This window comes from Neodiprion virginianus, chromosome 3, assembly GCF_021901495.1.
Source record: "Neodiprion virginianus isolate iyNeoVirg1 chromosome 3, iyNeoVirg1.1, whole genome shotgun sequence".
Classification (NCBI taxonomy): domain Eukaryota; kingdom Metazoa; phylum Arthropoda; class Insecta; order Hymenoptera; family Diprionidae; genus Neodiprion; species Neodiprion virginianus.
This window is the reverse complement of record NC_060879.1, coordinates 8,540,533-8,553,678: the sequence shown is the minus strand read 5'-3', so window position 1 is coordinate 8,553,678 and position 13,146 is coordinate 8,540,533. Positions and strand designations below refer to the sequence as shown.

General features: G+C 39.4%; 1 protein-coding gene across 16 annotated transcripts in view; it reads right to left on the bottom strand.

The window, feature by feature from the left end:
- Nucleotides 1-13,146, bottom strand: part of LOC124301442 (ras GTPase-activating protein raskol) — a 241,148-nt gene that overhangs the window by 47,324 nt on the left and 180,678 nt on the right. For 4 of the 16 annotated variants that reach the window (XM_046756475.1, XM_046756476.1, XM_046756478.1 and 1 more), the window contains exon 1: nt 705-2,088. The exons of 11 other annotated variants lie outside the window; for them this stretch is intronic. In XM_046756475.1, coding sequence (XP_046612431.1) covers nt 705-1,602 — 898 coding nt within the window. In that variant the 5' untranslated portion in view covers nt 1,603-2,088. Of the gene's footprint in view, nt 1-704; nt 2,089-13,146 lie in introns of those variants that run through there. One more of the 16 variants, XM_046756471.1, reaches the window with a different exon arrangement.

Genomic DNA, 13,146 nt, shown 5'->3' with positions numbered 1-13,146 from the left:
AAATTGAAAATACAAGAAAGGGTTCTAAAAAATAGTTTCCGGCGTGCGATGGCGACGTTGAATATTTCGTTGGAATAAAAAAGTTAACCGAAACGCGTTTGAAATAAAAGATCGCTTTCCAGGGCTTCCGTAAGGAAAAGTCGAGAAGAAAATAAATTAGTGAATATAAGCATTTTTTAATTTACGTTAACCAGAGCTTGATGATACCTGTACTCTTTGAGTTTCTTATACATGCGGTGAGATTTTGGGTAGTTTGAAAATTGAAAATGTATTTCAAGTACTTCAATGACTGTTTCGCTCAATCTTACCGGGATAGAAGATTCTTAAAACGAGTTTATAATTCCATATTATAGATTAGCGAACGAAACAAAGTTTCATCAAAAATTCGTGTATATTCATAACGCCAAACTCATTTTTATGAATAAATGAATGTGATTACTAGTTACCGAGAACAGCGTTAGTATCGACAAATGCATCATTCAACTTATGTCAGATGAGAAAAAATACGAATCAGATGATTCATCCTTAGGTACCACGAATCTCTCGAATGATCAGGAGAGGTTCTGTAGATTCCCAATCATGTGGCAAGGTATTCATTCGCTACTCAAAGGTTGAGCTCGCAGCCGGCTCTTTGTACGTTACACATCTTTCTACAATCCCCAAGTACGAACTATAAAAATCTCTATTCCGTCTGCGTGTTATACCTGAATGCACGCCATCCTCGGGTTCCTCAGTCTCATCGCGACGTTCCTCATCGTCAAAAACGACGTTGACATTGAGCCGATCGATGCACTCCAAGTGGTTCCTGTGCCCATTCATCTTTCGTTCGAATCCATGACCCTGCGGATGTTCGTCGGTCGAGGGATACTTTCCGGCAGTCCTGATCAAGGCACTCGAGCTCCGGATGAGTTTAGTGCTGTGTGTCCTTCGAATCAGACTTGTAAAAGCGCCTCCATTGCTCTGCTTGGAGTTTTTCACCGGCTCCAGTTGCCTGGTTCTTCCGGTTTTTCCGATCGGTGTGGTTCCCTCGTTCTCCTTGAGAGATTCAGAGGTTACCGAGCGGTCCAGCGGCCCTCCGAGATTTCTAGGACTGGCCTCAAAAGCAGCGATGGCATCGCTAACCCTAAGCTTGTCCTCCTTGGTCTGAACACCTGGAATAGCCGGCTGCTGTTCCTGGATAATCGGGGCCGCCTTCCGGCCTGTGAATCTACTCTGGAACTTCTCTATGGTCTTGAAGGATCTCGCGCGAACGACCTTCTTCGCCTTCTGCTCCCCAGGCTTGTTGGTGGTGCCGTTGTTCGCCGGTGCCTCGAAGAGACGCGAAAGTGACTGCACTTTACCGACTTCCGGTTCGAACCCGCTTCCAGCACTGGACGTCCGCGTCAGCATGAGGTTCGGCGTTCCGGAGACCGAACAGCCCTTCGAGGATGATCCGCATATCGGAAAGGTGTTGCAGGCGTGGTGGAAGGCCCCCGAATCTCCGGATTGTATCGTCTTCGCTATTTTGGCCAAGTGCCGCGACTCCCCGTCCAGAGATACGTAGAAGGTTGATCGCCTCTTCGGTGAGTCCTCCAGCTGCGTTGGATCCATCGCCTGCAGCATGTCGACTCACCAAATCCGCACCAGCGATTTTTTTAACCGCTCTGAACGAACGGAAGAAACTAATCTACCAATTGCCAGCTGTCCCGGTACATGAGTAACGGAAAAAAAAAAAAAAAAAAAATATGAAAAGAAGATCTTTTCTCGTTTATTTACCCGTACCAGAGACCTACATGATAGTGTTTTATCGCTTCCGCAACATCTCGTTACATAGCCGCGATACGTAACTACATGTACAATAACCACTACTTACAATGAGAAGAATCATTTATTACATCGTGACTAACTTTTATTTATACAAATATTTTTTTTTTTCTTCCCAAGGAACGTAGAACACTGTGTACGATTACTTGTAACGAAATATAAGTATAGACACTCGGGAAAATGCAAAAACTACGCGCTTTTTTACGCTGCTGAACCAAGAACGCAACACGCAGCGCTGCCTCAACGTCCGATCCGTTCCGTGGGCAGCACTGCTGATATCTGCCGGCTGCCGCTAGCCGTTGTTGAATTCCGAAGGCAGAACCGCCTGGCGGACCGTCTTCGAACTACGATCCGATATATACTCGGTTCGCTGCGAGTTCCAAAGCCACGTAGAATTGAAATTTTCTATACATTTTTGATACTTGCGTTGCGGTTGCCGTGGTGAAAAAAAAATTATTCGACACTGCTTGTCAGAAAAGAGTCGTGTCGTGAATTCATTTGCGCAATGCATGAATAATAGAAATGTGTATTTTTGCCGAATGGTATTGGTTAAACAGTTTTTCTGGACTTTCGAGAATTTTACGAGTTCATTGTATAGAACGAAATAATTGAATCGGCCTTTTTTGTAATGCATTCAAGCGATAGGCTCAATTCACATACATATATATAATCGTTGTTCCATTAGCTGGATGAGTTTCAGTTACCTATAATAAACAAAGACGATACACTTTTTCTGAGACCTGAGCTTATAACAAGTTCAGAGCAAAGAGTGACCGATCAATTGATATTGTGCACGGGATTATGGCTCACTTGGATTCTTCACATTGTGAAAAGATTCATCAGTTACAGTTAGTATAAGATTCTATAAAAATGGGTAAATAAGGCTTGAACATCAATTTAGATGATACGAATTACGAAAATCTAAAGAAACAATAACACGTACTAGAGATTTTCCGGTAACAGCCACAAAATTAACTTTCATCTTGTAGCCAAAACTATATGTATCAGTTACGGTAGAAAACGAAAAGATTCGACTACTGTACAATGATCAGAGCTTTGTAAACTTTTCTCTCGATGTAATAATTCAACTCCCCGTAAAGTTGAAGTGGGGAAAAGCTAAGTAATCCAACCGATAAACATTCATCGCGTTGCGCTTATGCGTAAGCTCTAAACCTCTATAAATAAAATGCATGAGCGAAAAAATAGCCGTGAAACGGTTCGTCCACCTATGATGCCTGCAATTTCATCCGGCGCTCCATGCTGCATCACAGATGACGGTGAATGAGAAACACTAGAGGCACAAGAAACATGATGTATGTACCACTGCGCAAGTTATAAGTTATATACGGACGTGGTTATACGGTAGAGTTTTCTCAGTCAGACTCTGTCTGTAATGGATCCTGGTTCTTTGGTGACGCGCGTCAAGCGTTTTTCCTCACAGTTCTCTTCTCTCCATCCTTTTACACGGCCATCTTTTTCATTTTTATCTTCTACAACCATGGACGGAGATCCTGATGTAGAACAAGAGGTTTATGCATGCGACAACGGAAGAGTTCAGTAACCTTTTTCCCCCATCTTGCAACAATTGTGCGGCTTACTTTTTTCCTACAGCCAATTGTGTCTCGGCTGAACTGCACTGTGCGGAATTCGTTTGGGTAGTTGACTCGATTGGTCAAGATCAAATCGCTCGACTCCTTCTTTCTTCTTTTCTCTCGTCCACTTGCTGCCTTCGTATTCTCGTAGTATCGATAATATTAACAAAAACGAGAATTGAATTCAAACTGCAACTGTGGAAGTTTTAATCAATTTAATCGCATTTTCTGCTCGTTGAAACGAGACAATTGATTAGAATACATACCGCAGACAATCTTTCGAGTAGTTCATCAGCATATAATCAGAATCACATAATATGTGACTTGTACCTGTAATTCAACTGAACTAGACTATTATATATTTGAATGGATTCATATTCGCTTAGCTGAGTACCACTCTTAAATTTAAATCCTCCATATTTCCTCATCCTGCAAATGGAACGCAAAGACCTGAGATAGTGGTGAAATAATTAATTGAGTCCGATGGCATTTGGACCTTGCCTTATGGTTTCCTCGGTTTACGTTCCAACAAACTTGAGTACAGGTACAGCAGCATGTATAAACGCGGATTGGGTAATAATTATAACCGGAGAATTCCAGCGTGACAATGCTTAAATAAGAAACTAATTAAATGTAGCTTCCGGGTGAAGTTTTTGTCCACTTGTTTGAGATCAAGCGGTTAAATTGTTGAGTCGATTAACTCAGCAGAATTTCGCATTTGAAGAGTAATCTCGATTCGCCGCGTGAAGAGATTGAAATTTCCGGATACTTCTCAGGTGGAAGACTGAGGAAATTTAATTCAGCAGTAGTTATTAAACTGTTTATAGAATTCAATTTTTCAGTTCGAGATTGAAACGTGTGTGGCTTTAGCGGGCACCGAAGTAATCGGAATTGTATAATAGCAGACTCCGATAGACAGAACCGCGCTTGTCAGTTATAAGGCAATACACGTTACTATCGAATTCCCGGCAAAGTGAAGGAGGTCAAATCGAGCGTAGAGCGTGTAAATGCAACGGTGAAAGTGTTCTCGTGGTGGCGCGGCTTGTCTGCAAACACGTCGTCGTCGCGACGATCCGAAGCCCTACCAGCAGTTCAACGGATGGATGAAACAACGTGTCTGTAGTAATGAGAAACACCGAATCGTGAGAGCGGCAGACTGCTGAACGTCTGGTACCCACGGCGATCAGAAGAACGCGTATCAGGGTGTTTCCACTCGAACAACTTGTAGGTATATTTAAAAAGCGAAATCTTTGTCGAAGTACACATTTTCGTAGGTCACTCGGAATTCGAAGTTTTTCTACTTTAAATAACGCGAGGAAGATGTCAACTTGATCTCAGAAGTATTTTACACGTAAAGAATTGAAATTTCTGTAAATGATATAAGGATTTTTACATAAATTTTAATTCTAAACTGTTTGAGCGTCGAATTTCGCTCAATGGAAACTTTCGCGAAGATTTAACTCCCTCTGAAATTCTTTCATGATCAAATTCGCGTCATTAAATGGAACTCCGAATTGTTCGAATGAATGGCTAAGCAGTAGCGATTTAAAAAAATTACGATTCCCCAATATCAATGAAATGGTAAAACTCCAGATTTCGAGAGTGACCTTTAAAAATTTGATTCAATAGATATCCTTTATTACCATATTGATTAATTTTTTCAAGTGGAAACAAAAAAAAAAAAAAAATGTTTCTAGTAAATATTTAAATTAGAAACTGAAGCTTAGATATCGATGGTTGAACATTTCAAATCGTTTAAAAATGATTCAAAATCTAGCAGATCCGTTCAATATCAGCCGACGATAGCACCTTTTATTCAGAAGGTTATTATCAACAGATTCGCTGACAATCGAACAAATCTACCGAATCTATACCAGATTTTGAACAATCTTAAGCGATTTCAAATGAAACAACGCTATCTATAATCTTTCGTTTACGTAATTCCAGTGCTTTGTTCCTTTTTGTTTTTTTGCTTTTTTTTTTCATTCTTAGAGAGATCTTTGTATCCTGTAAGTACAAAAATTTAATAAATACTTAGTGTGAACGTATCGCGTTGTAGAATTGATAAAAAGAATCGATTTTTCGCTGACCAACCTCGTTAATACCGCCTGTCGAAGGACAACCGTTTACAAAACTGTCACACGAATTAGGGGAGTGAGACGGCACCCGTTTTATCTGCAGTAAACTAATTTGCATAAAGGTCCAACCGAGAGGGACACTGCCTTGCATTTCTATTTCGGATTTAGAGATCGATGGACCAGTGAAGCAGCTAAATATACGAGTTGCACGACGTAGCAATGACCCGTAATTCAATACTGGACTATGACAATGGTGGGCCGCGACGTCCCGGAATTATCCTTTATCCTGTGCTCGCTGTTCAACAAGCGACCCGCAGCGCTGGACATTGGATACAAAAAACATGAGAACTTGCCCTCATCTTTTCCGGATTTCTTTCCATGCAGTTCAAATTGTACATATACAGAATAATTGCTGAATATTTCTCTATCCTTCTCCGGATCGATTCCTTGGTATAATTTCTTCGAAAGAACAGCGCACAGACTTTTGCACGAATCCGTGAACATTACGATTTGACATCTTGTTCATGTATAACTCGATACGTTTGAATTGATATTCATCGAGATATATGACTGGAAATGAGAATCTATGGTGTCTCCGCAGTCTTCAGATTCAATTTCTTTCACCTCGATCCGTCGAAACCCCAGAGGCTAGGAAATATATCTACAGTGCTCGAGTAACTTCCTGACACTCGTAAAACGAGGACGACGACGATACTGCACGAGGGACCGGGGGATTTGTTTGTTCTAGTCAAACTCGATTTCCGTGCGGGTAAAAATAGACAAAAAGGAAACAAACAAACGAGGATCGCGACGGGCCTGCAGAGAATCCAGGGCAACTGGAACAGTGTCGTCCTCGGCAAATGACCGGCGATATAAATTTTACGGAAGATATGCTGGATCGCATCGTTTCCGATGGATTGTACCAGACTCGCTGTTCCGATACAGAGTCACGGGCCTGGTAGGCACATTCAACAATGATTCACTCAGGCTCGTGACTTCGTTTGTAAACTTTACGGAACGTGAAAAATCTACGGTTACACGATCGTGGTTTACTCATGGTTCAACAATGTAGCATATCTCGAACGAGTCTTAAGAGAAGAGCGAATCGCAATGATACTGGATCGAAATAAACGGCTGAAACGTCAGATTGAGCGTCTGACTGCGCATGCGCAGTATTATCGGACGTCACGCAGGCTGGCCACTTCAAAATTCAGCTGTCGAACGCGGCTGATGGAGGTTATGTGTAGGCGTTGCTGTTTTACTTTTTACTTTTGCGTCAAGCAGGTATCGATCGGTTAACACAGCGATTCGGAAGGCTTGACAAACTTTTATTGTTGACAGACTGATAATTCTGCATGACTGCTACGAGCCAACATAAAAACATAATTTTAATTCGCCGTTTTGAGTGAGTTGGCTTCTTTTGCCTTGCAGACGAAAATATTACCGCGATACGATCTCGTGGCTAAAGGAGTTGAATTATCTTGCGCATGCGCAGTTGGTAACTCGGCCGGTTAAGTTTTACCATTTTCTCTCAAGATGTTTAGCAATTATTGATCAATCAGTGACGTCTTCGCGTGAATTGTTTTTAGAGTGATCTAATCTTCGTGGTATTTGCCACCTTCGGAGGAAACTTTCATTTCAAAATGTACGGACTGTACAGCATCGATGATAAGTTAAATACACCGTGTGCACAGGCACCTAGCGCAATTGAATGTCTCGTGTCAGACAGGAAACAGAGAATCGTGATCGGCCTGCCACCGTTTGACTTCCGTTTAGTCGTGCCGAGGCAGATAACTGAGAAGCGAGGTGCAATAAATACACGCTGTCTCTGAATCTCCAGTTTGCATCTACTTCTGAAAATACCTGTATCAATATGCACGATATAAGGTCGTTATTCGACGTCTCAGAAAGCAACAAAGAAGCTTCCCAGTTGAAAACATTCCATTCGCTAGAATGGAGAAAATCTTTTCTGATGTACGAGGTAAGCGGGAATGATTATAACAAATTTTTAAATCGCAGAGTTCTCGCGAGTTTTTCAATAGATTTTATACTCACGGGTGTATAAATAGGAACGTACAGGCGTATCGTGAATAAAAATTATGCAAAGATGACATTAGCCGCGGAACGTGACACGGATGGACGAGGTGCATGCTGTCATACACTGTCATACGACGAAGCGTTATGGTGTGACGGTGAAAAGATACAGAACGATACGGTCCTTCGCGAAAGCATGTGTATTTATGACTCGCGTCAAGCTCGTAACGAACGACTTTATTATCCGCGAGAGATAGGTACAAACATAACGCGTAATTCTTCCGATGCGATAATGATGCAAGCTTGACTCAATGATAATTACGGGGGTCTTACAGCATGCGTTAAGGGCAGCGGGAGGATGCGACGTACTCGCAGCAACTGCAATTTTTATTCCTTTCATTTTTAATCGTGTGCTTCTCTTTTTATCCTTTTCTCCTTGTCCTCGTAAGCACAAATAACACGTGCATTGTCTCGTGCTTCACAATAAGGTGCTGCACGAGTGTTAGGAAAATCGTTGCCAGATTTGCGGAGAGTTGAGTAGAATGGTGGGTAAGCAACAACTGTGTCGAAACAAACTGAACACGTATCAAGAACCTATTTCCATTGACAACAAAATAATAAAAACCTTTGTTCGAAGTTTTTTGTGCTCCACAAATCCAACGAACGATTCAATTTTCCTTAAATAACTTTTGACCCCGAATAACTTTTGAAAAGGTGAATTCGTCAGAAAATAATAGAAGACCTTTTTTGAAGAGCGTTCAATTCTCTACACAAAAATATAACAGCGAATTTCCTCTACGACGCATCGTTAGCTAGAGTTACAATAATCAGAAGGAGCAGAAATCATTTTTTTCCACGTTATTCTTAAAGAAAATAGAAATGCGCGATGAGCAACCTCTTAATGTTAATATTAAAGAGTTAATATTTTAACAGGCGTATTTTTATACCTAAATGAAACTGTTGGATATATTTTGAGGACATATTTTTTTTGTTTTAAAACACCCTAATATATATTACGCACCTAAGATTTTTAATAAATGAATCATCTAAGAAATAAGTTTTTCTATGTACAGAATGTAAATATTGTAATACTACCTTCTGGTCGAGCAGGGCTAAGTTTCCAAAAATATGTTAATAAATGGAGTTTTTCTACAGTGAAAATATTCAAGTTTTGCATGTTTCTCTGCATTATACCGTCGCGGACTGTTTTCGATTCACTGATTACTCTTCAAGAACTCGATGGAATGTAAATAGCGATTCAAATTATTGACCAATCGATTTATTGTTCGGGCTAGATGTGATATTCACAAAGAATGAGTAAAAGTCAACTGAATTTTCAAATTTTGAAATCTTGTAGCAGTTTCGTTTTCCAATTTTTGTTCTAATTTTATTTATAAATTACTGGAAGATAATTAAATTGCGTACAAGGGTTGAAAAAAATCATTCTTATTTTTGTTTCCATGCAAGTGATTCTCGTAATTGCTCGCATAATTTTCGAACTCATACCGCGAGTGGCGTGTAGGCTTTCAGGGTGCGTTGCAGAGGTCAGTGTACCTTAAACCTGCAGTGTAACACGAAGAACTGACAGCCGTCGGGGCAAAGCCCGTGCCTTATAAGACGACTATAAACCACCTTGGCCTTATACGCTAGCACCATGTAAAGTACTCGAGTATTTTACTCCAGGCAGATTAAGCGCACGCGGCGTTCACAGCTACGGTTAATACGCGTATCGAATTCTTTACCTCACATCATCGTTGTATTGTACTTACTGATTGACGATGTGGAATAACCGTTAATTCTTTACAATCTGACTTTGCAATCGCAACGTCGCGGAGACGTTGAAAATCCTCGCAAACTTCTATATTTATACTCAAAAATTAAAAACCGTATATTTCATATTTATGGATATTTTCACGTGGCAGAAATTAACACGGTAAAGAAATTGGTACGCGGTCTTAATTAATTGACACGTTTATTCATGATCGATGGGACTAATGAGACGGATAATTTATTCTACTTAATTATTGATCGTTAATGAATTCAACGTTTAGTTAATTGCGGAACTTAAATTTGCCGCGTCGTTTAATTGGAGGCATTCGCTAATGTAAATAGATATCCGTGTTACCAGCAGATATGCTGCTGAGGTAAAAAGAGACTCCTGTCTTACCGACAACGTAGCAAATCACTTGCGTCGGTAATAAGAGGCATTCGCCCGCAAACCTTCCGAAGGCAACTGGACTCAAAGAATTCCTCGACAAGAACAGAGTTTTACGTTATCGACGGCTCACGTGACAAAGAAGTGAAAAAATGGATACTATTTATTCCATAAACTAAATTTTGCTAACGACAAATAATCTAGTGAAACTTGAAATTGAAATCGTATACTTTTATATCTGAAACATATCTCCATTAATTCCACACCGGTGACCTGATTGTTTGTTAACAAATTGCTCAAATAATTGCGTAGTCCTAACTTTTCAAAGGTTCAAAAGCAAGTATAATACGGAATCACTGATGCTAAATATTATTTTTCACGTTCCAATGTTAAAAAATGATAGAAATCGTTAGTAAATGTGCACTAAATATATACTCGTCGATAAACCTTACAGTCTGCTCATACTTGACCCTCTTGGCGAATCTTTGCTGCAGCTGTCGAAAAGATCACGTGCTTCAAGTTCGATAGCGAGCCGGTGTTTATATTTAAACACTGCAACAGCAAACATGCGCGTTGAGAGGTTTAGGACCGGCGTATACGCGGTGAGTTTGATTCGGTCACTGACAGCTGAAGTATCCCACATGACCGGAGGGTAAAACTAGCTGTCAATTGACAGAGTCAACCTGGCTAAACGTACGTAAGTTGAGTGCCGAGCGCCCTGAACTCGCAGAGATTTATCTTCGGGCGTAAAGTGGAGAGAGAGCTGAAAAGTGCGGAGGAAAGTTTAAAAGCAGAAAACATAAGCGAGACATACCTAAACGAATTGGTTCTGCATACGAGATCGTCGTTTCGCGTTACGGCAATTAAAAACTTTCTCTCGATCAATTTAACTGTCAATATTATGGGAAAGTAAATACTTACATTGTGTGATGGATCACGTTTAGAACATAAGGCAGGATAATATTGTGGAATTACCTGACGAAGTGTAGGATAGTTAGCGGTAAGGATTGGGAACTAGACACGTGACCGTTCCACTCGCCTCGAGACTTCACGACTAGACTTTACCGCTTGTAACCGTTCTATGAAGTCAGTTTTGCGTATTCAAGATAGAGTGACGGTGAGGCGACACGATTTCAAATCACATCAATGGGTTTAATAGCGGGCAATTAACTTCTTTTCATGACAAACATTGCGGAGCTGAAATTTTAAGGTTATATTTGCGCAATCGGCACTTCATGTTAAACAAAGTTTGTTAAAGATGGAACGGTGAGGCAGTTTATTCAAATGAGTTGTCGAGTCACACATTACCAGCAGCTGACTGGTGTAGACGGCAAATACGTATCGGTATAAATATAAATACTTTGAAGAGGTAATTTGGATGCAGCGTTTTTACCGTAGTTTAATTGTGTTGTTCAATCTGAAGATATTTGAGGTACCTGATTAAATGAAATTAGGTAAAAAATGAAAATTTGAAACGAACTCGGAAATCGTGGCAGTTGTTATTTAACGACCTTTAAAATTTCGGGAAATCGAGCAAAAATTTTTTTTCTAGGGATTTTCGGTTCGTTGGAATTTTCTCAAAATATAAACGAGTGTTCAAGTGGGCGAGAAAGCAACCATTGTGAAACATTCAATCAGTTCTTTCGCGACGCTATTTCGTCTATCAGTTTCAACATTCCGTCGTGAAAATCCCGCGATGAATATTCATACAGCAATTGTGAATTGTGTATCGGAACAGCAAAGAGAGAATTTTTAATCGAATTGCAGAAAAGGGGTTGCCTGCAATATGATATTCACTTCCGTTTCCTACACACGGGCTGTTAAATATTCTACGATTTTCGATCTCGAAAAGATTTTTCGGCTACGTTTCAACTCTACTGTTACGCGAGAAAAAATTAGCGGAAGGTTGATGATGCAAGTTTGAAAAAAACGTTACACGTTAACGTGACTTCCTCTAACCCCTTGAACCATGACGTTCACATTCAGCGCAACGAAACACGGGCGTGAATTTGAAAAAGCAAAATTCATTACGACGCTCAATATAGCAACATATCGGTGCAAAAAAATTTGACAACGGGTTTGGCTCGATTACGAATTTGGAGCTGATATCATGAAACTAAAATTATTCAAACAGTGGTGTGATTGTAAAGTAGGGCTGGGCAATAAATCAATTGATCGCGGTCTTCGATCAATTGTTTGCTTAAGGAGCTGATTAATTGATCAACGGAAGAAGAGATTAATTGAAAAGGCCGATTGATCGAAAACAAAACAATTCATCGGAAAAAAATTGATCAACGCCCACGATTAATAGATTAATCGCACTGCTCTATTGTAAAGACAAACGTGCACGTAAATTTGCTACACAAATTTGCTACACAAAATTCTAGTAAAAGAAGTAAAAATTTGGTGTTTGAAATTGAATTACTCAGCATTCTGAATGAAATTTCTTAATTTTGCTTCTTGCTTAGAAAAACACAAAAGCGTATTTTGAATGTTCTTAAACTGTTGTGATAAAATATTTCTAAACGTACTATACTTTTACTGTACGGCATTTGGAATTTACTAAACATGCCACTGAAATTAACAAACACATGTACGAAAAAATTCGATCAGAATCTGTTGGAATGAAAAATATATTGTGGCAAAATGAATCGATGTACATCTCTATTAATTTTGCTCTACAATTAGTGTGATTTCGAATTTCCTAAAACTGATTTATAAAATGTTGAACGTAATGTGTTTGAAAAATTTCGAAAAATTTCCCAGTTTTTGGAAATTACGAAATTTGTGCATATATAAATTGTATACGATATCCCTAACAGTATCAGATTTGAGCAATCTATGAGAAAAATTATTAATCAAATTTTAAATTTGTGACAATTACACCGTAAATTTACTGACAGGTTCTGAAAATTGACTAAATTTAGCTAGTAACTGGGTTCGTAAATTCGTCAAAAATTGTATCGTGAGTAGGAATTTTGAAAATATCTTATTCGTAAGCTATCATTGACTGTATTATTTGTCATGCCCGTATGGACCGTCCATTGTATTACGAATCTAACGAAATCATGATATTCCATAAGATAGTTTGGCGCATAACTATTAATCCAAACATTGCGAGTGAACAGGCTTCGAACCCGGATGGGAACAAATTATGCTGCAATTTTTCTATTCGATCTAAAATCCGTCTTCATAGAATGCAGCTACCGAGAAGTTGTTAGGATGATATCTGTGCTCATAAAAAGTCAATCAAATCAATTATCGAAGTGTTTGTTATCGATTTTTTTCACCGCACAGTTTTAGTACACATTTACCATAAAGTTACCAAACTCGTGTAGTAAATTTAACAAACTTTTATTCAAAATTTCTGTATCCTGTATTGTAGTAACGATATCCAAGTTTACGATTCTTTATCGCACCGACGTTTGGTAATTTTACTGAACAGTGCTATCAATTACTAATAATAAAATTACTTATTACATGT